General features: G+C 38.5%; 1 protein-coding gene across 5 annotated transcripts in view; it reads right to left on the reverse strand.

Moving 5' to 3' along the window:
• IGF2BP2 (insulin like growth factor 2 mRNA binding protein 2) overlaps positions 1–25,472 on the reverse strand; it is a 1,003,123-nt gene that overhangs the window by 386,344 nt on the left and 591,307 nt on the right. For all 5 annotated transcript variants that reach the window (XM_044075951.1, XM_044075950.1, XM_044075953.1 and 2 more), the window contains exon 8: positions 8,892–9,014. In XM_044075951.1, the coding sequence (XP_043931886.1) occupies positions 8,892–9,014 (123 nt within the window). The remainder of the gene's footprint in view (positions 1–8,891; positions 9,015–25,472) is intronic.

The following is a 25,472-nucleotide window of genomic DNA, read 5'->3' on the forward strand; positions in this document are numbered from 1 at the left end:
CTAAAATAAAGTGTTTTGTGTTACCATGTGTTTCCCGAAAGATAGGAAGACTGAATCTTAAAGAGCTATCATTATTTAGTGAATTCAGTTCTCACCGATTTGCCAGAAAAACAGACCAAAAATATGAGCCAAATGTCCTGTGAAAATCTGGACAGTGGAGAGCTATGGATTCAACTCTCTGAATCACAAGTGGTGGTATGGGTAGAGAATTCAGGCTTTTGTTTGAGCCTGAGTAACACTAACCACTGGGTATACCTAAATGGGGCATTTTACACACACACACACACACACACACACACACACACACACAGCGCTCGCGGCAGCAGCATAACTCCTGCAAATAAAAGAACAAAACTCTCCTTACCGGAATGACTCTGGCAGCACCAACGGAACAGCAGCAGCATAACTCCTGTAACACAGAGCAATAAGAGAACAGCAGCTAGTTTAGTTAGTTTAACTTCTGCATGCGAATCCACATTAGAGTGAAAACTCCACTTCATCAATTTTTCCCGACAGGTCTTGCAGCTGTAAAAATGGGAGGGGGGCTCCTACTACTCCTGGCTCTATGGTTCCAGCACCCATGAAGGGTTATCACCCAACTTTGGGAAACTGTAACAAAAATAACTACAGATCCTATAGAGGTTTTAGAGATATTCTGGGAATTTTATGAAAACTGGTAAAGCACAGAAATGTGGAAATCAAGAAAGAGTACAAATGGAAATATTTACGGAAGACTTATTCATGCCAGTGTTAGAGGTAGATGAGCTGCAAATAACAGTTAAGATAAGAGGTGATGAGATAAAAGCAATGGTGTATACTCAATATTCAGAAAATCAAATGATGAATTTCAGGTAGTCATCCAATAGAGGCTATCCAATTCAAAAATCCACAAGTCTCAGCCGTTCGCTTCAACAGTTTATTAAAAAACACACAGCACAAAAGATATCGGATTAAGCGCTTTCATCTCTTATCCAGAGACTTCATCAGAATCAAATACACTTAAAAACAGATCAATGTTGCCACATCGATAACATGGGAAAAACAAGAGCAAAGGGGTGAGCAAAACACCGCATTCTGACTTCCACTAAAGAAGATAAAGGCCTCTTCTTTAGTGGAAGTCAGAATGCGGTGTTTTGCTCACCCCTTTGCTCTTGTTTTTCCCATGTTATCGATGTGGCAACATTGATCTATTTTTAAGTGTATTTGATTCTGATGAAGTCTCTGGATAAGAGATGAAAGCGCTTAATCCGATATCTTTTGTGCTGTGTGTTTTTTAATAAACTGTTGAAGCAAACGGCTGAGACTTGTGGATTTTTGAACTGGACAGCCTCTATTGGATGACTACCTGAAATTCATCACTTGGTGCAGTGTGTGTTTTTTTGTGGATTACTAGTTAAATGTTCAGAAAATCTCCAGGAACTGATGCTATTCCTGTGGAAGTCTGAAAATTAGGAGGGAAGAAAGTGATGAAAATCTGGAAGATTTTGTTTAACAGTATTTGAAGAGGAGGGGGAGCACCAACATCTTGGAAGAAAGCTGTGGTGGTTGTGTTACCTAAAGATGGCAAAGACCCTTCAGACCCAGCTTCATATAGACCCATTTCAATTTTAAACCATGATTATAAAGTTCTTATGTCTATACTAGCTAAAGGAATGGCAAAGATGTTGCCAAACTTGAGGCTTTGTAGAGAGGAGGCAAACATATGACAGCATTAATAAAACGATAATGATCCAGAAGGTAGCAGAATGTAAGAAAATACCACTATTGTTGGTGGGTCTTCATGCAGATAAAGAATTTTGCAGAGTAAGTGGGGATTTTAGTAGTATGGTTTTGGAAGCATTTCTATTCCCTGATACAATAATAAGGTTAATTAGAAGGCTATATGAAGGATCGATTCGGAGGCAATAAGTGGGAGGGTTCCTCTCAGATAAGCTGTGTTTGCACAGAAGAACCACGCAGTAGTGTCTTATTTCTCCTTCATTATTCACTTGATATTTAGAGCCACCGGCAAAGAAAATAAGGGACTCCGAAATATAAGTATAAAGTAGAGTATTGGTAAGGTAATCAAGAAAAGTTGGCTTAATTTGCAGATGACTGCGGTGGTGGTGCTGCAGTAGCGTTGTCGCCTTACAGCAGGACGTTGCCCTATTCGATTCTCAGCTAGAGTGAATTCTGTGTGGAGACATGTGTGAATTGGCGTACCTTCGTTGAAGGCTGTGCATCAGGGCTGGCAACTCGGCACGTAAAAATCTACTGCCAATCATTAGCGGACTGGAGTTCTGCTGTGGCAACCCCTAACCGGGAAAAAGCCGAAAGACACATTATTTTGTACTGAACAAATTCAGAAAAGGATATTTCGATATTTCACTGTTGTGGAACATTTTGAAACAGTTTCAAGTCTTTTTGGATATATAATTAATGAAAATAAAACAATTTTTATAGCCATAAATTATGTACCCACACATGAATTGGTTCAGCATGAAGTATTTAGGAGTATGGATTAAAAAGGCTTCTGTTATGACAACTAAAGATATGTTGGAAGTGACTAAACAAAAGATAACACAAAAACTGAGAAGTTGGAAACTCTTACTTATGGATATGGATAGTAAGATTCAAGCAGTGAACGTGTTTTTGTGCCTTTAATCTTGCACACAGGTCAGGCATACATTTATCAACCTGAGGAGAAATTGTGGACAATAAAGAATTGAAGGAATGTATCTGGAAGGGAAAAAGGGCAAGAATTAAGTGGAACAGGCTGATCCTTCCAACAAAAAAAATGTGGTTTAGGTTTACCTGATTCGAAGGAATATTTTAGAGCTACACAGTTAAGGCTCATATAACGTAACACAAGCAGAAGGTTACAATTCAAAGTGGAAAGGGATGATGATGAAGCAAGAGGGAAGTTCAAGAAAGACAGTGGGGATTCAGATCCTTAAAGAGAATAACCACCACCATACAGAAGAATATTATATTCACAAAGCAGCAGAAAGTATTCAAAGGAATAAGCCAATACAAGAATGGAGCAAGCAGATTTTGACAATAGGGCTGACTGCTAGTAGAGGTACAGAAAATAGGCAAGAAGAGGATGGAATTTTCTTGAGAAACTTGGCAAATAAACCAAAATACTAGCAGCAAATAACTCAAGCAGGAAGGGCAGAGAGTGGGATGAGGCCAAGAAGACAACTGGATTGCAGGCTAGAGATTTGGGCCTGATCTCAGAGTACAGGCAAATAGAAAGTTATAGGGGATTTTAAGAAAACTTTTTCTGGCAGAGTTTTTAGTAGAATCGACAACAAAAGCAGCTGTTAAAAAAAGGATAATTAGCATGGTATATAAAACATTGCATGATGACTACAATGAATTAGAGGAGACTAGAAAAGACTGGGGAGACTGACTGGAAAAGCAGTTCACAAGAAAACAATGGGAAGGCATGTATGGCTCCCAAGTCTGCAACCAAGTCCAGAAGGTTTAGAATCTTTGCTTGGAAGTGCTTGCATAGGTATTTTTATACACCAAACAGACTTCACAGAATTTTCCTCAGGTAGATACCAAGTGTTGGAGGTAGATACAGAAGAAAGAGATAACTGGGAACATGTGTTATGGCAGGTGTAATGAGCTGGCAGATTTAAAAAATTCCCTACAGAGCACTATATCAGAAATACTGGGTGAGCAAATGTCTAACTAAGGAAATTATTCTTTTGAGTAGGGATACAGGATCTGAATTATCTAGACCAAGTTAGAACTTAAGTTTAATTCTGTTCGCTGCCAAAACCAACAGCTACTAGAAAATGGAAAAAATCATAGTCTACATCATTGTATTTGGGGTACTGAATATTAGAAATGAGAAAAAAAATGGTAGAGGGATCTTTATAAAAGGGAAGGAGCAAATTATGTTGAAGTAAATGTAAACTGTGGGAACAGTACAAGTAGAATAATGTTCAGGAGGAAGAGGAGTGAGATGTGAGGGAAGACCGGAATTCAGCAATGTTTTGGAATTTTGGGCTGATGACAGTTGCAAAGAATTTATATCTGATGTAACCGTATTTAAATGGAAAAATGTTAAAACATTTTTTTTCAGTTAATATATAGGTTTTTTAACATCACCCTCTCTTCTTGCCGACGTTGATCGGCAAGTACAAGACATGAAATCTACACAAGAGGGTCTTATTCATCGGAAAATTACATACACTGATTGTGGCGAAGAAGAAGCATCTTCGGACAGTTTAGACATTCCTAATGGTCAAGGTGCTTGTATGGGGAGAGCTACTAACACACTCGATATTATGGAATCTTTTAAAAGTAGTAAAATCAATCTTTCGATTTTACGTTCGATTTTTCATTATATGATATAAACAAAGAAGCCTTAAGAACTGGCGCCAAACCTAAGAGAACATTTCCTTCAAGAACTTATTCCACTGTTGCTGGACAGTCCACACAACGCAATAAAGGTACTGTAAAACCCACTTCTAATTCTGTCCACTCTTCAGAAAAAGTGAATTGTCAAGTTGTGGACAATAAATTTAACAATTTTTTGACTTTTAATTACAAAATGGATGATTTTAAAAGTTGTGACAATATCCCGAGCTCTGACACAGAGTATGGGAATTTGAAGAATATGATTTTTACACTAGGTAAAAAATTGAAAAGTATAAATGGTTTGAAAATTGACCATGCATATTTATCTAGAAATATTGACACGAATATAGTTCCCATGGGCTTAAGATTTTTCAAGTTACCTTTAGGTCTTGAATTGTCTAGAGAAGCTAAGAAATAATTTAATAGTTTCTTTGACGACTGTGGATTTAATTTTATGCGGTTACTTATGAAACATAATGATGAGAAACTTAGAAAATTAATTTCAGAAGCAGAGAAATTAAATAATAGTATTATTAATGATCTTCTATTTTCTGAATGGGAGAATTTGTACAACAAACAGTATCAGGAAGCTAAAAAGTGGATCTCTAATATATTTCAGTGAAAATCTAAAAAGTTGCAAAGAGAGAGTGAACATTACAATAGAAATATGGCATACATTTGGCCAGATATTAATTCTAAGATTAATTCCAATAATAATATTTATGATGGTATACAGAAGAAGAGATTCACTAATTACCAGGGGAGATACAACAAACCCCCACAGTCCAATAGGGGACGTTTTAATAATGGGGATTTTCAGAAGGTAGAGAGAGAATATACACAACCATACAAAAATGTGAATCAGAATTATGTGAGAACGAGGCGATTATAGACACCAAGCAAGTGACAACATCTAATAGTAATCCATTAGTTATTAGAAATGAGATAGAAACAAATGGGAATGTACATAGATATAATAACTTCAACATTTACAATTACACAGATTTGATAATAGACAGCACACATTTTAATTTATTTACTAAAGGAATGAAGTTCATTCCTAACCCCAAATTTGATATGGTCGACGCCATTATAGATTTTAAGAAATTCACGAGGAAAGTTAATTTGGCAGTATATTTTAACAATTCAGGAAAGTCTGACATCATCAACTCCTGTTATAATGTCAACCAAATGACACAGTTAAAGTGAGTTCATTTGTTCCTCCTAGTCACCCCAAAGTTGAAATGTACGAGAAAACTACTATTAGAGAAATACATCGGGAATCGAAAAAACTGAAACAAATAACTAACAAAAGCAACTTAACCCAAGAAGAAGAAAAAATGTTATGGGATATTAAGGAAAATCATAATATCAGAGTGATGAAACTGGACAAAGGGGGTGGGGTCGTTCTTTATGATAATATCCAATATACTAAGAAAATCTATGACATCCTGTATTATTCTGGGAATTATGAACCTATATCTTTAAAGGAGATAAACATTGCTTATCAAAGAATAGATTCATATGTACAGGAATATTATATAGATGGAAGAATTACTAAAGAGACATATGATTTTTTAAAAGTTAAGTTTCCAAAATTAGCAACTCTTACTGGTATACCCAAGGTGCATAAAGATGTACTAGACCCCCCTTTCGACTGATAGTCTCAGGAAGTAAATCCAAGACATTTCCGTTGGGAAAATATAGAGATACTAAACTTAAATCTTTATATGATAAAGTCCCACACATGGTGAAGGACTCTTGGGTCTTCTTGAGTAATTTTCCAATTAACAAAAATTTTGACAACACTATTTTCCTTACTATTGACGTAATACACTTATTTTCTTGCATTCCTAAAGAAAAAGGACTAGAAGCATTTAATAGGAGTGCAAATAAATGTTTGATTGCCTTATTGGTGGATGTTTCTATACCCGTGGTCTTTTTTCATTTTTAAAGTCTGTTTTTTTTTTTCGTTCAAGTTCACTACTAGTGGCATTTAATAGGAGTATTACTAAGTATTCTAATATGCAATGGGATGAAATTTGTTTATTAGATGAAATTATGTCCATTGTATTACACAATGATTTTATATACTTTGAAGGTGAGCATTTTAAGCAGACTAGAGGGGTTGCGATGGGAGCCGCTTGTGCTCCCATTTATGCCAATCTAGTGATGCTCTATTGGGAAGACACTACATTATTTACAAGTGAATACTATCAATATATTAAATACTATTCTAGGTTTTTGGACGACATTTAAATTTTATGGGAGGCTGATTCTTATTAGAATCATTTTTAAACTTTTTAAATAGGAGTAGTGAATATTTAAAATTCACATTTTCGTATAATAACACAGGATTACCTTACTTAGACACCTACATACAATAACCAAGGGCAAGCATTAAATTCTACTATACACAGGAAAAATACCTTTTCCAACAATTATTTGGAATATACAAGCTGCCACCCAGAGAAACTGAAGAAAAATGTTTTTAAGGGACAATGTGTACGTGCAGCACGTATAACGTCAGATGACGAACATTTGTTAGTAGAATTGGATTTCATTAAGAAATGATTTATACAGACAGGATATCCGATTAACATGTTGGATGAAACCATCCAATATGTTACTCAAGCAAGAAATACTAGATACAAACCCTTGCTAGGTAGTAAGCACATTTTCGTTGAACAAGGGAGTAATATATTACAAGTTAATGGACATTCACACGTCAATAATAACAGATACCTTTGACAGATCTTGTATAATACAGTTTAATATGGCTGCAGATTTTATTAAAAAAATTATAAATAATTTTTGGTATATTATATCAAATGATATCCATTTATCAAAAATTGTGGGTAGTAAACCAAATTTTTCCTATAAAATGGGGAGAAACATCAAACAAATAGTGGAGTATAAATAAGCAAAGTGGAATGAAAGGAAAAAAGGTGGTTACCCTTTGGACTAGGAAATGTGTTTTTTGCAATCAATGTAAATTTATGTCCGAAGAGAGGTTTATACATTTAGATAATGGACATAGACGTTTAGTAAAAAGCAAGACAGGAAATTGTAACAGCAAGATGGTTGTATATTTGAGTAAATGTCAAAAATGCTCTGGCTTTTATGTAGGTAAAACTAAGAGAAATCGTAGAAAAAGGATCTATGATCATATATACTGTATTAAGACCAAAGATAATAATAATGCACTTTATAGACACATTGAAAGGGAAAGCGATGACCATCAATTCAAATGTACTATTTTGGAAGTGATAAAAATTAACCCTAAGGGGGGGTGACTTCAAAAGCTTACTAAGTTACAAAGAAGCTTGGTGGCAAATTTATTTATACACCACCACGTCCCCAGGATTAAATGAATACATATCAATAAAATCTTTCTTGGTACCATTTTAGATATTTTAAATACTTTAAACATTTTGAATGGTTAAATAGTTTTATTAAAATTACATTAAAATATTTATTATTATATTTGTACATTTGTATAAGTTTTAACATACTATTTATTATGGGTTTTTTGAATGGACATAGTTGCAACAGTTTTGATTCTATGTTATTGTTACTTTAAATATTTAAATTTTCAGTTTGGCTCCAAAAAAGGCATATAACAGCTGACAATGTAACCAGAGAATTAGTTCTGATAAAGCCCAGATACACTGGGTGAAAGCGCTCAACTCAAGTCACTATTTGGTTTCTTCTTTTTTTGTACCTGGTTTATTCAAAGCCATTAGTATGTATTAATAAAGCCGAACAGCTTTTATCTGATTTACTTGCAGTACTTATTGGTGTACTCGCAGCTTTGTTCTTCTGATAGTTATAAAGGTGTTTAAACAGGAAACATCACAGACAGCACTTCTAGATGGGCATTACACTAGTCCTTTACAGTAAAGGTTATAAAATCAGCTCCCTTCTGTAGTTGTACTATATGCTTTCAGTTTAATTTGAAACAAGCACTCTGAATTGTACTTGGGTTCAGCTCAATATGCTTCATATGTAAATGCCTTACCATATTTTTTAAACAAAACACACAGATGAAAAAATAATTGTTAAACTCCATCTAATTTTAGGTCAACTGAATTTCTTAATGGCCTACTCTTACTCTATTCTCTTTACAGCACTGCGGATTACTTCTACACATATCTAAACATGTCTGTCAAATGACATTAGGTGACCTCCTGAATGCCTTTTCTGTAGGTTTTGTAATTTTTAAGCACCACAATTCCTTATTTCATGTTAGTGCTTACAAATAAATGAATAACTTTATCCATACGTTTCTTTTTAATGACACTTCTAATCTGGTCTCTAAATGTGGTAATTCTTTATAATTCCAGTGCCTATACTTAGTGATTTCTGATGAAGGCTCACTGAAGTACTGCAGTATTACAAATGTAATTCACAAATTATTGCAACACACCTGCAAGTGAAATGAAGGCGCTCCCATTTGATAGGTTCATCACTAGATGATATTTTCTACTGAAACAAATACATATATTCATCATATCAGAGCAAGGGAAACTTACGAAGAGATTGTTATCTTGGTCTCAGTGTCTTGCTCAATTTTCTTCAGGTTCCTTCCCTCTTTCCCAATTAATCTTCCAACCAAGCTATTGTGAGCTAATATTTTTAGTGGAATCTCTTCATTTCTGAAAATGGAAGAAAAATACACTGTCAGTTAAAGTAAATGATTCAACATTTAGAGTTCAAGGATCTAAACTTGACTGACTAACCATGACAATAACAACAAAATCAGAAAACAGTTCAACATATTCTTGGGAAAAGGCATAGAAAACTAAACAATCATTCTGAAGGTAGTTCATACTGGATAAGCTGAAACATGAATATTCCCAAAGTAAATATTCTTTAACAGGAAAACTTAAAATGTGTGATTCTACTGCTTCCCCCAATAAAGATCTATAATCTGAATGTGTTATACTATTTTAGCTGTGCAAAATCAAATGTCAAATATGGAATACTGTGCAATAGGACCACTTTGAGAACAATGAAACATATGCTGCGCAGTCTTACGAACTGCTATAACCAAGACTTGACAATGCACCATGGTATTTTCACATTGTCATTTTGATGACTGCCCACCTTCAGCAGTACTTACTAAAATAACAGGATGAGTTTAACAGGATGAGTTAAACATGTCTGCAGAATCAAAGTGACATCAGCATTTCACTGAATGAAACAAACTGGACATTATGTGATATATGACAGCATGAGAAGTGCAGAAGACATACTGGTCTACATCATACATTCGCCAATAAACTGATCAGATGATGATACCAGATTTACTTTTAACTTTACATCTAAATGGGTAACTGGTTACTAAATCAATGGACTGTTTCTGAAAAACTCACTTCAGCAAAAATCAACTCACTTCAGCAAAAAATCAGTTAGGTACCCAGAGGTTGTGAGATATTGGAGATAGTTGTATTATGTAATGAGGTATTGAAGCAAATCACCCTGTGCACAGGAGGTGTTGCATGCTTTCTCCTTAAACCATATGTAGCACAGATCTGTTTTTATCCTTTTTGCCCAAGATTTTCACTTAAGCAGCTTGCTAACTTCACAACTCATAACACAGTTTTACCAATAAATCTGGGTATGCACAATGCAGGGTTTGCATATGCCTGATGTAATTTGGTCATAAGAGCAAAACCCAAATAACGAAGAGAAGGAATCTGGGGGTAAAACTGTATTATCCACAGCCCAAACCTAACATATCGTTATTGCACAACTGCCATATTTCAAAACTCTCTCAGTTCTATTCTTCTTTACCATACTTTCAAACAAGTGACATCACTCCATTCTCCCTCCTGTATTGCTTTACATGATATCCTTACCTACTCGAGACTCCTCCCAACTGTACATCTACTTTGTTCCTGAGCAAAACTGTCTCTTACACCACAATCAGATTAATATTCATCTTTCTTTCTCAGAATCTCTCAACCTTCCCTTTATCCTTCTAGCCTGCTTATACCTCTATACCCTCAATCTCCCTACATCCATACATCTATATCAGTACTTATTTCTTACTACCTTTCCTTACCATAATTATTTTACACTGTTTACGGACTCCTCACCTTATAAATGAATCCTCATTCATACCAATGTTTCCCTATACCTATCATTCCTACTGATCTTCTTACTCTGCTTAGTCCTCTTATTAATCTCCATATGTGCATTCTTCCACACGCATCCCATACACCATTCCATATCCACACATCCTTCAGAATCCCAAACACGCAACTACTTCTATCAGTAGCATTTTTCACTATGCTCACACTCCCAGCGAGCATGTCACTCTTCCACTGTTACCTTCATCTACCACCCAATACTTAAACCAGAATAACACAATTCTCCAATACCCCCAAGCCTACTCAACATTAATTACATTAGCACCCTGAAATACAAGCAAACAGCGCATGCTTCACCATTATGAAAACTGCCTATAAACTCAAGCCCAAATACATGAGGCTCTTCAATAGCCACATTGCTAACTGGACAATAATACTGGGAAGGGATATACATCTCAATCCTGGACCCACTCATTGAACTCAAGAACTCATCAAACTAGCTCCCACACATCCTAAAACAGCAACAGGCTACCTCTCCAACCACCCTTGACATAAAACACTACACAGTAACCTAAGTCTCTATAACAATGTCATGCCTGTATAGCCCACTATTCTCCTGATCATAGGAGATTACTAGGTTATTGACCTGGAGGTCATTTTAAGCCTAGCCGTTTCATCCTGATGTAATACCACAGAATTGCTAGTTATACAAGATGAGCAGTCGCTGGGAGATAAATCTGTCCCTCCAGCTTGTCCTATTTAAGTCGCAAGCCATATTTATGCCCCTGGAATGGGTAGCCCTAGTCCCATTTGATTTATGGATATGCAGCAAGTTCATTAGCTTTGGGTCTAGGATTGCTCTGTAGGCCAGACATAAGTCTCCCCTAAGAAGTCTATACAATACAGAGTATAGTGACAGGGACTTTAGTCGGTCTGTATAAGCCACATGCTGGAGCCCCTTGATCTTCATTTGGGGATTCAATGACTGTAAAACAAAATAAAAACTAAAGAGTATAACACAGCTGAGAATCACTTTAATCCAGGCATCAGAAATACTTGTGTCTTTCGGCTTTTCCTGGTTAGGGGTTGCCACAGCAGAACTCTGGTCCGCTAATGATTGGCAGTAGATTTTTACGTGCTGAGTTGCCAGCTCTGACGCACAACCTCCAACAAAGGTACGCCCATTCACGCATGCTCTAGGTGAGAATCGAACATGACAACGTCTTACTGTAAGGCGACAACGCTAACGCAGTAAGCATCAGAATACAATAAAGCAAATATAAAAAGGCACAGTCTATCTACTCAACTGCTTCTTCAGACCTAAAAACAAGGAATCTTCACCCACTATATAAATTATTAATCAATCCATTCCTTGTTTTTAGGTGTGAAGAAGCAGCTGAGTAGATAAGACTGTGAAAGTGTTTGCCTTATTTATATTTGCTTTATTGTGTTCTAATGCCTGGATTAAAGTGAATCTCAGCCGTGTTATACTCTCTTAAATTTTTGTTTTGTTTGAACTGGTTTGGTTAGAGAGTATTTTACCAGCTTTTAGACTTTTTATTGATTCAATGACTACAGCTAGTTTGCAGTCATCTGCAAACTTTATCGGCCACAACTCCCTTAGTTTTGACCTGAACGTTTGAGAAGTATATACCAAACAGTAGGGGGCCTAGCACTGACCCCTCTGTGGGGTTTACATTCAGTTTGCTAAGTTTATCAGTAATGCCTGAATGTGGGATTGTGTCAAAAACCTTTGCTAGGTTGAGGTATGCAGTGTGCACAGATTTGCCCTTATCAGTGGCCTTGGTCACATTTTCAGAGAACTCCACCAGATTTAACAAGCAGGATCTGCCCTTCACGAAGCCAAATTGGATAGCATACAGGGTTTGGAGGCCTCCTGTGTTTTTATTTATGAGGTCCATAATGATGCATTCTGTGGCCTTACAGATGTGGCTTGTCACGCTTATGGGTCTGTAATTCACCGGGTCTGTTGCTAGGCCACCTTTGTGGAGAGGAATAACTGTTGCTGTTCTCCAACCTGCAGGAACAAAGCCTGTGTTTAGGCTATGACTGAAAAGGGTACTTGGTGGTGATGGCAGTTCATGTTTTAGCCTGTTTAGAAGCCAGCTCGAGATGTTGTCTGGTCCCATAGAGGTTGTGTTTTTCGCCTGGGACAAGGCTTTGAGGATTTGCTCTTCAGATGTGTAGGGTGGGGGGGGTTGAGGGAAGGTTTGTTGTAAGTTAGGAATGAATAAGGGAATGAAATTATCACCAAACCTATCGGCTAGCAGGTTTGCTATCTCTGTGAGGTCAGTGCGTGTGATACCATTGGCTACTAGTTCTGCACATGCTTGGGACCTACCCTTTAGGTTATGTACACAGCTGTAAAAGGCCTTATGGTTATCCTCGGCTGTACTTGCTAAGTTTCTCTCAAAGGAACCCTTGGAGGATTTGACATAAGGGGAATAATTATGACAAAAGAAAGAATGTACAATATACTAACAATTATAGATTTAGACAGGATAATATATATGGGATGAAAGCTATGACTATGATTTTCCCCCTATAGGACAGAAGGAAAGAAGAAGAGAACAATAACTATAACATAACTAGAGAAAATTTTCAGAACTATTTGACAAGTTGTCTTATTTGTCTGTTGAGGCTAAGGGTGCTTTTCCATTGTTGGGTATTTGGCTTTGTATTCTTGGACAGCACTTTTTGCATTTATTGTAAAATCTGTTGATGCTGGATGTCCACCATGGCAGCTTGTTTTTACTTGGGGCTCTGGCTTTGATTCTTTGTGGTATGGCCAAGTTTATACACTTATGCAAGTGACTGTACAGGGCTTTAGTGTAAGCTTCGGTGTGGTCAACAATTCCAGCTTGGGGTTGGGCTTGGAATGCATTTATACCATCACCTAGGAGGGTACAGATTTGCCTTGGTGAAGGTTTTTAGTCGGATTTCACCCTTTGTGAGTTCTGGTGTTAGTCCCAGCTTGAAGTTGACTGATTTGTGGTCAGCTGTAACTAACGAGGGTCCGACAGTTGCGTCAGTGCATCTGTTTGACATGTTGGTGAGGACCAGATCCAGAATATTTGTCCCCCTTGCCGGGGTATGGACAATTTGTTCCAGGGCATCTGAATTAAAGTCATGGAACTTTTGCACTAGCTTGTTAGGGCTAGTGTAGATTTCTCACTTGATTGTGGGATAATTGAAATCCCCCATAACCAGTGTGTTTAATAAAATTTGGATTGTCTCCAGTTTTGTCAAGTAGGCTTCCTGAATATCGTGAGCCATGGAGGGGATCTATAACTGGCTACGACTTGAATGGGGATCTTACCCACTGTAACCTGGACCTGCAGTAACTCCACGGAGTTGTCCAGTCTAACTAGGCAGGAGGTGAATTTCTCTCTAATATAGACTGAAACACCACCTCCTTTGGTTTTCACATGTTCATTTTGCGGTTTAAAGGTGTGGAAGGAATTGTAGCCGTGCAAGGCTGGGGTACCCCCTGAGGCCTTGAACCAGATTTCTGTAACTGCACAAACATTTATATCTTCTAGTGACAGAAGTGCTTCCAAAGAGTGCAGTTTTTGGGTTAAGCTCCTAGTATTTAGCAGCAGGACTTTTATTTTGTTCTGACTGGTTAATTTCACATTTGTAATGTTGTTTCTGAGACCTTGCCTAAAAAAGGCACTATGGAGGTGGTAAAAGCCTTTGCCAGTTGCCAAAAGCCTATTGGTGCCAGGTGCAAACCGTCTCTTTGCAGCTAAAGAAACCTAGCTAAAGCCAATTACCAACGATACAGAAATACTCCCACCAAGTTATAATATACTCAAACCAATACAAAAACACAGATAATTGCTATTTTCTACAGAAATGTGTCAGATCCTTCCACTTACCATGACACTACCCACACTTTTAGTAATGCTGAAATCCTCATCTTACTTCTCAAACTGAATACTCACAAATCTCTAGCCATCATAAATCTATACATACCACCTGATAACATTCCAGTTCTGGAAGAGATCCCCTCCTGTATGTCGACCAACATAAGACTGGAAGCCGTCTTGTTAGAAGACATTAACAAAGACTGGGAAAAGGTAGCCTTAGAAAACCCAACAGATTCAATGCAGCTATATGGCTTCTCACTTGATCAAGACCCCAGCAAAAATTAGCAAGGTCATCTTAAAAGAATCCAACCTAGACAGGATTCTAACATCCACCCCTAACAATGCTGCCACAACAGGCACCCTATCCAACAGACTAAGCAGCCACATAGCAAACCATGCATAAACCAGGACAAGAAAGGCTTGTTACAGCATCATCATAAATTCATCAAACAATCCAAAAAAACTTCTGGAAATCCTTAAATACACTTCTCAATCCTGCAAAATCAACCCAGCCCATCACAAACCAGTAACTCTCAAAGCACTGTTTAACAGTTTAACTCACATTTTATAAATACAGTAACCTCCCTCCTAAAAACAAAACTACATCACATCCAGCCATCCCCACCCCAATCACTTAAGTCACAACAGACTTCATACACACTTGAGTGCGAACATCTACAACTGAAAAACACCTATGCTCCCTTAAGACAACAGCAACTGCCCAGACCAAATTCCATCTGAATACCTCAAACTCGCTGCAGATAGTCTTGCATAACCTGTCTTGATTTTATTAAACCATTCTAAGTATGTCTCCAGCTTATGGAAACAATTAATTCTAATACCCCATTCCTTAAAGGTCGCTCATAAACAGAGCTCACAAAGTACGGATGGATCGCCATTCTCTCACCCTTCTCCAAAATCTTACAAAAATGTATTCACTGAGCTTACTACATATAGTGCTTTTTATTTGACCAGGAATGTCCAACTCAGCTAGTGCCCTTTTTCAGTGGAGGCTCGGGGAGAAAAGCTCCACAAAAAGTTAAAGAAATTTAACAAAGTGGTTAAACAAAAAAAATAACAAATTAGCATAAGCATTATAATACTAAAGACAGAAATTTAGAACTGAATACACCTGAATACAAACAATAATCCTGTGAAATGACAGTATACAGAGTCTGCTGTTAGCAGTTGAGAAATTTAACATGAAATTAATATAATATTTACATTAGAGGGATGACAGAGGTGAAAAAAAAGAATTTAGGAAAGGTGAGATATTTTTGTGAGAAGGTGTAAGGGGTGTAAAGGAAGGAAGAGCTGCTGCAACAAGAGGGAAATGAGTGTAAGAGCCAGGAGTAGACCAATTTAGAGGAGAATGAGAGAAGAGCAGTTCTGAGGAGAAGAATAGAGGGCTCCAAGAGACTAAGCTTTGGGGATATTAGGTGAAGAAAGATCAGGTATGGTTTATACATTGGCATTTCCATGTGTTAAGCAGATAAACTTTGACAGCTTTTTTTTTTAATTTTTGTGTATTGGATATTACTCTGATGATCAGGGGAAGCTTATTCCAAGCAAGGGCAGTAGTATAGCTATAAAGGCTTTGTCCTATTGATCGTTTAGGTTTATATATGTCTAAATGTTATAGGCCAGCACTCCTGAGGGTTCTAGGAGGGGAGTAAAGAGAGATGATGTCTGGGTAGGAGGACGGCTTATAGAGGGCAAAATGAATAACAAGAAGTTGGGAAGATAGCAGTTTATTAGAAAACTCATTTAAGGCCTTAACAGAAAGACAGTGATGTAACAGGTCTGATTAGCTGCAAACCTGGCTATTTTGTTGTAGGTGGCTTAAAGTTTAGTTAAAAGACTGGTCTGTAAGTTGGTAAGGATTTGTGAGCTATAAAGGAGACTGGGGGGGAAGAATGGCTTAGGTAAGGGAGATACAAGAGTCCTTAGTTAGGAACTTTTTGTTTCTGTAGAATAAACCAAGATTTTGGTGGGTTTTCTTAATACGTTGGTGGACATGGAGGTCGAATATAAGCTGATAATCTATAATCACCCCAAGTAGCTTAGTGTGCGTTTCAACATTAATGACAGTGTTGTTAAGAGATGTTATAGTGATGGTAGATTTGAGGTGTGAATGTTTTTTGAGGAATAAAAGGAGTTTGGTCTTTTTGGGACTGAGAATAAGTTGGTTGTGAGAGAAAATTTTCACAGAACTGAAGGAGATTTGAGTGAGGGAGGGCAAGTCGGAGATGGGGTCAGTGGTGGAGATGATAGTGACGTCATCTGGATATTGAATGAGATTAGACTGAGGACAGGCAGTGTGGAGGTGGTTAGTAAAAATGTTAAACAGTAAGAGATCAGGAATAGAACCTTGAGGAACTCCCATCTTGATGGGGAGGAAGGGAGATAGAGAGGACAGACATTTAACAGATTATCTATTAGAGGGGTAGCTGGTAAACCAGGAGATGGTAGAGGTAGACAGAGGTTGAGGATGGAGAGTTTAGAGAGGAGAGAGACAGTGTCAAAGGCTTTTGAAAGATCAAGGAAAAGACATGAGACAAATGTGTGACTGTCTCTGACAAGGGAGATAAAGGGGGTATAAGAGATAAGGGCAGTAGCTGTACTGTGATTAGGACAGTTACCATGTTGAGTGGAGGACAGTAGGTTTTCTAGGAGAAGGTAGTCCAAGATTTGCTTATGAATACATTCTTCTAGTATTTTAGAGAGGTGACAATAAGGATACGGAGTGGTAGTTAGATAGTTCTGTGGAACTGCCACCTTTGTGGATAGGTATAGTAAAGAATTGTTTCCAGACTGAGGGAAATGTGGATCGAGATATAAAGTGATTAATGAGAATGGAAATGGGATGTGCTATGGAGTTTGTTGCTAGTTTGTGAAAGAGAGGAAGTAGGCTGTCAACAGAAACAGAGCAAGGCTTAAGCTTACATAAGAGACATTTTATGTAGCTGGTGGAGACTGGTTTCAGAGAGAAGACATTTTTTGACTGGGGGGTAGGGAGTCAGAGGAGTTAGATGAATCTGAAGTAGATGCAAGTTTACTAATAGTATCAATAAAGTAGGAGTTAAGTATGGTTGTTGTTTCCAGGGGAGTACTATTACGACACGGGCTGGAGGTAGTTGGGCTTCCTGGGTGGAGAATTTGATTGACAGGGTTCCAGAAATTTCTAGGATTGCTGATTATGTGTTGGAGGGGTTTTCTTGTTGCTATTGACTTGTTTTTTAGAAAGATTATTAAGTTTTTTATAGGTTTATAGGTATGAGGGAGATTTAGTTTTAGTCCAGAGTTTCCAGGCAATGTCTCTTAAGCAGAAGAGTGCATGTGGACCGAGATAGCCAGGGGAGAATAAAGACTTCACTCTTATAGCCCTAAGGGGAGCCAGCGAGTTGAGTATATTTAAGAATATAGAATTACATTTCTGAACTGCTTCATCAATAAGGAGGTAGGTTAGAAAGGACCAATTTATAGAGGCAAGCATGTTATTGAAAAGGATGGAAACTGGAGAGGCTGTGACAGTGTTTGAATCTGTGAGACCTGAGATGGTGAGGGTGGAATCTTTGAACTCAAATTGGTGAGTGTTCACTGATGGAGTTGGGTAAAGTTTTAGGATGATGATATACATCAGGTTTTGACACTAGTATCCAGTCTACAAGACTACTGGAGTTGGTAGACTTGTTAAAGTGTGTGGGGGTTGAGATTAGTTGTGAGAATTCATGTAAGTATAAAGAGGAGCTGGGAGTGTTGGCAGTTAGGATTATCCAAATGATATTGACATCACCTAGTAGAGCTGTTTCATTTGGAATGTTATGAGTAAGCCAGGAAAGGATTTGTAAGGGAATATTATCACCAGGGGTATATATAAAGCAGCTAAAGTTAGAGTTTTGTGTTCACTAAATTTAATGTTAACAGTAAGGAGTTCTGCTCAGTGGAAAGAAGGGGGAGGGTTTAATACAGGTGACAAATGTAGGTGGCTAGAGTACATTATAGCTACACCTCCACTTTTCTGTTTGGTCAGTCAAGACAAAGGATGCTGTAGCTTGGGGAGGAGGAATTCTTTATCAGAGATGTGGGGTTTGAGCCAGGTTTTCTGTGAATGTGATGTCAAGAGAGTATTGGGCCATCCACACATGGAATTCAGTTATTTTGTTCATGATGCTGCGTATATTGAGTGAGTGAAGTGTTAGAAGTTTGGCTGGAGAGTATGAATGATAAGGAGCATTAAGTGTAGTTAGGTTGTTAGTGGATGAGTTGCAGGGCTGCCCAGGATTGGGTGTATGTCACCAGAAAGTAGTAAGGCATTAAACGGGTAGTGTAGACTGGGGGGGGGGGTGATAGCAGTGAAATTTATAGTGGTACTAGGGTGGGGAGTGATGCGGGGGGCTGTTTTAATTTTATGGAGGAGTGAGTGGTTAAGAAAAGAGAGGGAGATATGATGAAATAGAGGTGGGTAAGAGTGAGCCACAGTCAGTGGAGGTAAATGGAAGGTGTAAGGGATGAATATGTGCTTGATATCAGAAGAGACGGGTAAAGAAGAGACTGAATAGGTTGAAGTATGCAGGAGGAGTGGAGAGGAGATGCAAGATAGGGAGGGGCAAGATGATTGGAGGCCGAGGGGAGAAAAGCAGTACGTGAAATTTTTGAGGAACAGGGGAAGGGGTGTGGTTAGGACGGGAGGGGAACAGATATTAGTTAGCTATAAATGTAGTGTATTCAGGGGTGGACAGGAATGGGGATAAGGTAGGGGAGTGGAGAGAGCCCGAGCAAAGAGGGTGAACAGAGCAGGCAGAGCTATGAGCAGAGAATCACAAAGAAAGAAAAACAATCGGTGAATTACAAGATCACAGAAATTTTCAGGGTAAGTGCCACTGAAAACAGAATAGATAGACAAGGGAAGTATGTAGAGAAGGTGCTGAAATTAAGGGAGATCTAAAGAGGCACAGAGTAGAGACGGGGTATTGTCCAACTGAAATCTAAGCACTTTCTCTAAAATGGTTTAGGTGCAGGGGAGATGTAGCCACTAGGGAGGAGAAATAGAATTCACAAGACCATCTGCAAGAGAGTTGAAGGGGGGGGTGGGTAAAGCAACCGTGAATAAGTGTGTAAGCCACAGCTTAGTTTGACCTCCTTTCTCCCTCTCAGCATGGTTCTAGATTTAATCACAGTACAACCACTGTCCTTCACAGATATAACAAATCACAATAGAAATTCAGGTCTTCTAACATCAGCCCTCCGTCTGGATCTATTCAGGCATTCATCATAGTCAATCATCAAATTATCCACACTAAACTCTCTTCCTATGGGCTATCACCCTTCCTTAATTAACTGGTTACTTAGTTGCCTTACTAATAGGACTCGAGCAATAAAAGGGCAAGATGATTTCTCCTCTTTCCTTCCTATGTCTGTCAGAGTCCCACAAGGCTCCATCCTAGGACCACTACTGTTTAACTTATTTTCAATGGCCTAGGGACAGCAGCCGAAGAGGCCACCATATTACACTATGCCAATAACTACATACATTCTCCAATGCCTCCACTGTAGTATGTGCTCCTAGGATACTACCCATGCTCCAAACAGTCATCCAGAAATCATTCTCTTCTATAGAAGCTTGGCTTGACAGCTCAATTTATTCTGAAACCAGAAAAAAACAAAAAAGCTGAGTTACTACTGTTCACTCCCAACTCTCTTTCCTCCCCATAAATATTCTCATCTGACAAGACCAATGCAGAACTAGAATCCCAAACCTACTAGGTGTGATTACAGGCAAACACCTTAAATTTGATCTCCATCAAACCATAAAAAAAAGACATCAAATCTGGGCTGCCCCTACAGAGTTAAAACACTACCTCTTACAGACTCTGCTAGATAAAATGCATCCATTTCTTTTCTACTCCTCACCCTAACCAATCTCACCTCTTATCAGCTAAACTAGAATAATGCCAAATTTGCACTCAACAAACGGCATAAGTCGCATCTCTCTCTCTTTCTGAAACAACTAAACTGGTTCAAACTAAATTCTCTACTGTACTCATTACAGCCTCCAAACTACTGCACAACCCTGAAAAATTCCCATCTCTTCATTCCATCATTTAACGTTGCACTACTAGAAGACCTCAACTTTCCACTGACAAATCATTGCTTTCAATAACTAAAACAAACCATGCATTTGGTACTACATTGCTAATAGCTTGACTACCATTCCACTCCACTTAACAGTAGTCTGCAACCTGAAAGACTTTAAATACCTAGTGAAGCAACACCTGATAGATTAATGGAACTGCACCTCCCCTGGTTAAACTGGTACTGACATAGCTATATTAATTTGTGCAAAAAAAAAAAAAATAATGTACAAGTATCACAACTATACCCTCCTCTATCATCTCATTTCCTTTATCTTCCTTGTGCCTCGTCCCTTCCTTCCTTTATTTCGCTGCTCTAACTCTTTATCCTATCCTTCTGTATCCTAGATTCTGAACAAGTATTATACTAATATTCTTACGTAAAACACGACAATCTACGCATACTGATGATCTTGTACTGCATATCCATCCATCCACAACCCCTTTTTAACATTTTTGCACATGGGGTTGGGGTGTCACTTTAAAAGTGACAATCTAGAGCCAAGGTTTACACCGCTAAGTAGCCAAGCCCTGCCACCGTTACACTACGTGTATCTCACTGTATTTAAAAAAATATTCATATGCAACCCACAAAAAAAGTTATGTACTCATCATTATGTTCCATCTATGTTGTCCATTTTCAGTCTTCCTCAATACTTCGTTTCAGATCAAACCCTTGGATCCAATTTGTCCTCTCTTTACAGCTCGTGGATACTGGAAACTATCAAGCTCCTTTTCTTACCCCATAATGCTCTAATCCCCTACTACGACTCTTATCTTGTTTGCTAGCCTTACAGTTTCAAATAAATTTAGAAACAACACTAAGATAAGAAACTAACACCTGGAGCTCAAAGGCAGAAACATTGGTTCCCTTATTATCTTTTTGTTCTTCCAGAAGTCACAAACCAAATGGTAAGAGGGTTGGGCAGGAGGGAAGTTGAAGAATGAAAATATTTTATTTAACATTTGTTTACCAGGAAAGTCAGACTGGGTCAGGAACCGATTTTCAGCGGAGGCCCGGGGAGAAAAGCTCCAAATGATGCATTAAAGTTAAGACAATTTACATAAACAGGATAAAAAAACAAGTATTAAAGCACAGAGAGGTAGATGCAATAATAAATACAAAATAAGTAAGAGAGGTAGGTAAAATAAAACATGTACTAAATTAAAGTGAGGTGGTAGACTGCAAACATATAAATATATATATATATATATATATATATATATATAAATATATATATATATATATATCAGGTAGAAGAAAGGTAAAGAATAAGGATCAGAACATTAGCTGCAAGTAGATGCTTAGAAGGATGGGAAAGTTAAGGATGTGGAAATATAGAAAGTCTTAGTCCAATATGCTAGTGGTTAGTAGATGAAATTCCTGTTATAGGGACTGAAAGGAAAGCCCTAGAGAGTGAATGGATTTCACCTGCTAGGGAAAGAGCAGGGGCAGATCTGATGACATAGAAAATGTTTTTTTAGAAAATAGACAACACAGATGGAACATTATGGTGAGTACATAACTTCTTTACCTGATGTAAATTTTTATTCATTCCTCAACAACAGGGACAGAGTCTCCAGTAACCTGAATCCTGGGAGGACTTTAAAAAAGGATATTCCTGAGCACTGTTGAGCCGAAGGCTGCTCTTCCCCTCAAGACCAGATCCAATTTGTAATGAATAATAAAGGTATGAGGATTAGCCCAAGTTGCAGCTATACAGATATCGTCTGTAGAAGACTTGGATAAAAATACTGATGAAGTCACCATGAACCAGGTTGAATGGGCTCTTAAAGGTTTTGATAAGTACAAACCCAATTTGTTATAGACAAAGGAAATGCAAATCAGTTAACCATTTGTCTAAAGTTACTTTGGTAACTGGCTTTCCCCATTTTCAATTATGTAAAAGAAACAATCTGTTTTTCTGAAATTCTTTGTTCTGCACAAATAGAAACGCAACTGTCTTAACAACCAACAAATGTAACATGTATTCTCCTTTGTTCATGAAATTTGGAAAGAAATCTGGTAGATTAACAGACTACTGTTGGATTCTGACATCACCTTAGGAAGAAAGGATGGGTTGGTTCATTATGCTACCCTATCATTATGGAAAATTAAATTAGGCTTAGAAGATAAGGCTTGATGTTCAAAGACTCTTAGAGCACAGTTTATAGACACCAAAAAGATAGTGTTCCAGGTTACAAATTTTAGTTCACACTTTGATGACAATTCAAATGAAGACTAAGTTAAAGCTTGTAAAACCCAAATTCAAATCCCATGGCAGAGTTGGATCTTTAAAAGGGGGTCTCAGAAAAAAGTATCCCTTATAAAGACCTTACAAAGTTTTGAAGCAGCTAAGGTGAAACTGTCAACTCCAATAGCAAAATTAGAAATGGCAGCTAGCTGTACTTTAATAATCAAGGTGCTAGCCATTTAATTAAAAATTGTAGCCAAAAACTCAAGAACTTTATCTACTGGTGCTGAAAAAGTGTCAACGTCTTTCTGCTGTGCCCACAAAACAAAGCTTTTACATTTTCTTCTGTAAACCTTCCTAGTGGAAGCTTTATGGGAAGATAAAAGAATGAGACAAACAGAGGAGGATAGCTTGGGTTGTCTAGCTATCAACCGAAGTGGAGAAACATGCAGTCAAGCTTTAGACCTAAAATGTCCAAGTGAAGCATATCTGTCGGGTGAGACAGGAGGTCTGAAATTGGATCCAAAATCCATAGAGGGTGAACAAGGTGAGGCAAAGGAAAGGAGAACCAAATCTGACAAGGCTCACAAGGGGCAATGAGGATGACTTAGCTCTTCAATCAAAATGCTTTCTGTAGAAACTTGGGAGTAAACAGAGAAGACTGGGGTTGGGGGCCAAATGTGAAGGAGAGTGTCTCTTGGTGACTCCCCAGGTGGGGGGGATTAGGGCAAAGGACCTAATGCATTTGTTGAGGGGAGATGAAAAGAGGTCACTGAAAGGTTGGCCCCACTGGCGCAATGTCTTTTCCACAACTCTCATGTTGAGAGACCACGTGGAAGGTAATAAAATGGAACCTGCTCAACTTCTCTGCTATCACGTTGGATTTCCCTGGAATATGCATTGCTATCAGAAATAAGTGATGAGATCTCCATTTGCCACACTCACAGCTTTTCAACACAGGGGTAAGAGCTGGTTCCTCCTTGTCTGTTGATGTACCACACAGCTGACATATTGTCTGTCTAAATCACAATACTCGAAGAAGGGAGAGAGTCTTGAAAAGCCTGAAATACTAGTACTGCTCTCATTTCCAAGACATTGATGTGTGTTGGTCTTCTTGGGGGACCAGGTGCCTTGGACTGCCTTTCCCAAGAAGTGCCCCCACACCCAATTTGGGAAGTATCCATGGTCACTATGGCTTTGGGCTGAGGAAGAATGAAGGGATGGGCCTTGTAATATCTGATTTGAGCAAATCCACCACAAGAGGTACTTTTTGCATGCTTGAATTATCCTGATCTGGTTGCTAGGGTCCAGTGAAAAAAACTCATATGGTATCTTCCTAATGGAACTAGAGCTATCAAAGTGGGCACTGACGCTAAAGCTTGTAGAATTAAACAAGCTAATAGAGAAGAATGTTGAATTATCTTTTTGACTTGAAATCAAATAGTTTTGTACCCTTGCTTAGGGAAAAGAGGCGGTCACTGATACCGTACTGTACGTGACCCCTATGACTTCTAATCTCTCAGACGGTTCTAGCTGAGATTTGTTGTGATTGATGGTAATTCCTAGATGAGAGCAAAGCTGGAGTACATACTCTCATGCTTTTATAAAAAGCATGGCTGAAATGGTTATGAGCCAGCTGTCCAAGTACAGAAACACCTGGAACCCCTGCAGTCTCAAATGAGCTGCTACTACTGCCATGCATTTGGTGAACAAATAGGGACTGTGGTGAGGCCAAAGGGCAGGGGTCTGAATTGATAATTACCTGGTGACCGGCTCCCAACCTGAAGCGTAGGTATCTTGTGGATTGTCTGTTCAATTCTCTGTGATAGCACGCATTCTGAAGATCGTGTGAGCACATCCAGTCGTCCTTGTGCAGGAAGGGCAAAATGGACTGAACCATGACCATTCAGAACTTTGTATACTGAAATGATTTGCTCAGATTGCGGAGATCCAAAATTGGTCTCCAGGCCCCTGTTTTCTTTGTCACTAAAGAATCTTGAGCAAGTTCCAGACTCTTTCTGGACTGAGGGAACCTTTTGAATTACTTTTTTTTTCTAGCAGCTTTATTTACAGAGCTGCTGTTTTCTCTGACACTGCATGGAATATCAGGAATTTTGGTTACTGCTAATGGGGGGGGTTGTTAGAGAAAAGGGTATTCCATAACCTTTGGAAATAATCCTCTGCACCCATGCATTTTTGTAATGTCTAGCCAAGCTCTCTGGTGCAGGGACTGATGACTCCCAACTGTCTCCAAGGGAGGACAATAGAGCCCGTCAGGTATGGTCTGGTGCAGAAATAATCTCCGCACCCCTGGCTCTGTGGGCCTCCTCTGCCATGTGGGTGGCATCTTCTGTTAAGAGTTTCCCCCTCTGCCTCTGGGGGATCCATCTCCACGTGGTTCATGAAAAGGACCCTGGGACTTTTTGAACCAGATTTTTCGACCACCTCGTTGATTCCTAGAGAAAGTTCTTTGTGGAGTCGAAAAACATATTGCCACTGCAGACAGGGTCTCACCATCTTGCTCACACCTAGACAGTGTGTCTTTGACAGACGTTCTTAACTTGGCCCTAAAGTTAAAGGGAGCATTGATGAAGGTGGACTTGAAGGGCTCCATGAAATCACACTTGTGCATCCAGGCATGTCTCTTAATGGAAATGCCTGAACCCACCACTCGAGGTACTTCAGCTGCATGTGAAATTAGCCTCATGGATAAATTTGTGATGGATTGCAATGTAGCCCACAGTGAGGCAACAGAGCTCTGTGCCTCAGAAGTAATGGTCCCAGAGAAGGATTTGA

The sequence above is a fragment of the Protopterus annectens genome, chromosome 6.part1, assembly GCF_019279795.1.
Source record: "Protopterus annectens isolate FY-2018-M chromosome 6.part1, PAN1.0, whole genome shotgun sequence".
Lineage (NCBI taxonomy): Eukaryota > Metazoa > Chordata > Ceratodontiformes > Protopteridae > Protopterus > Protopterus annectens.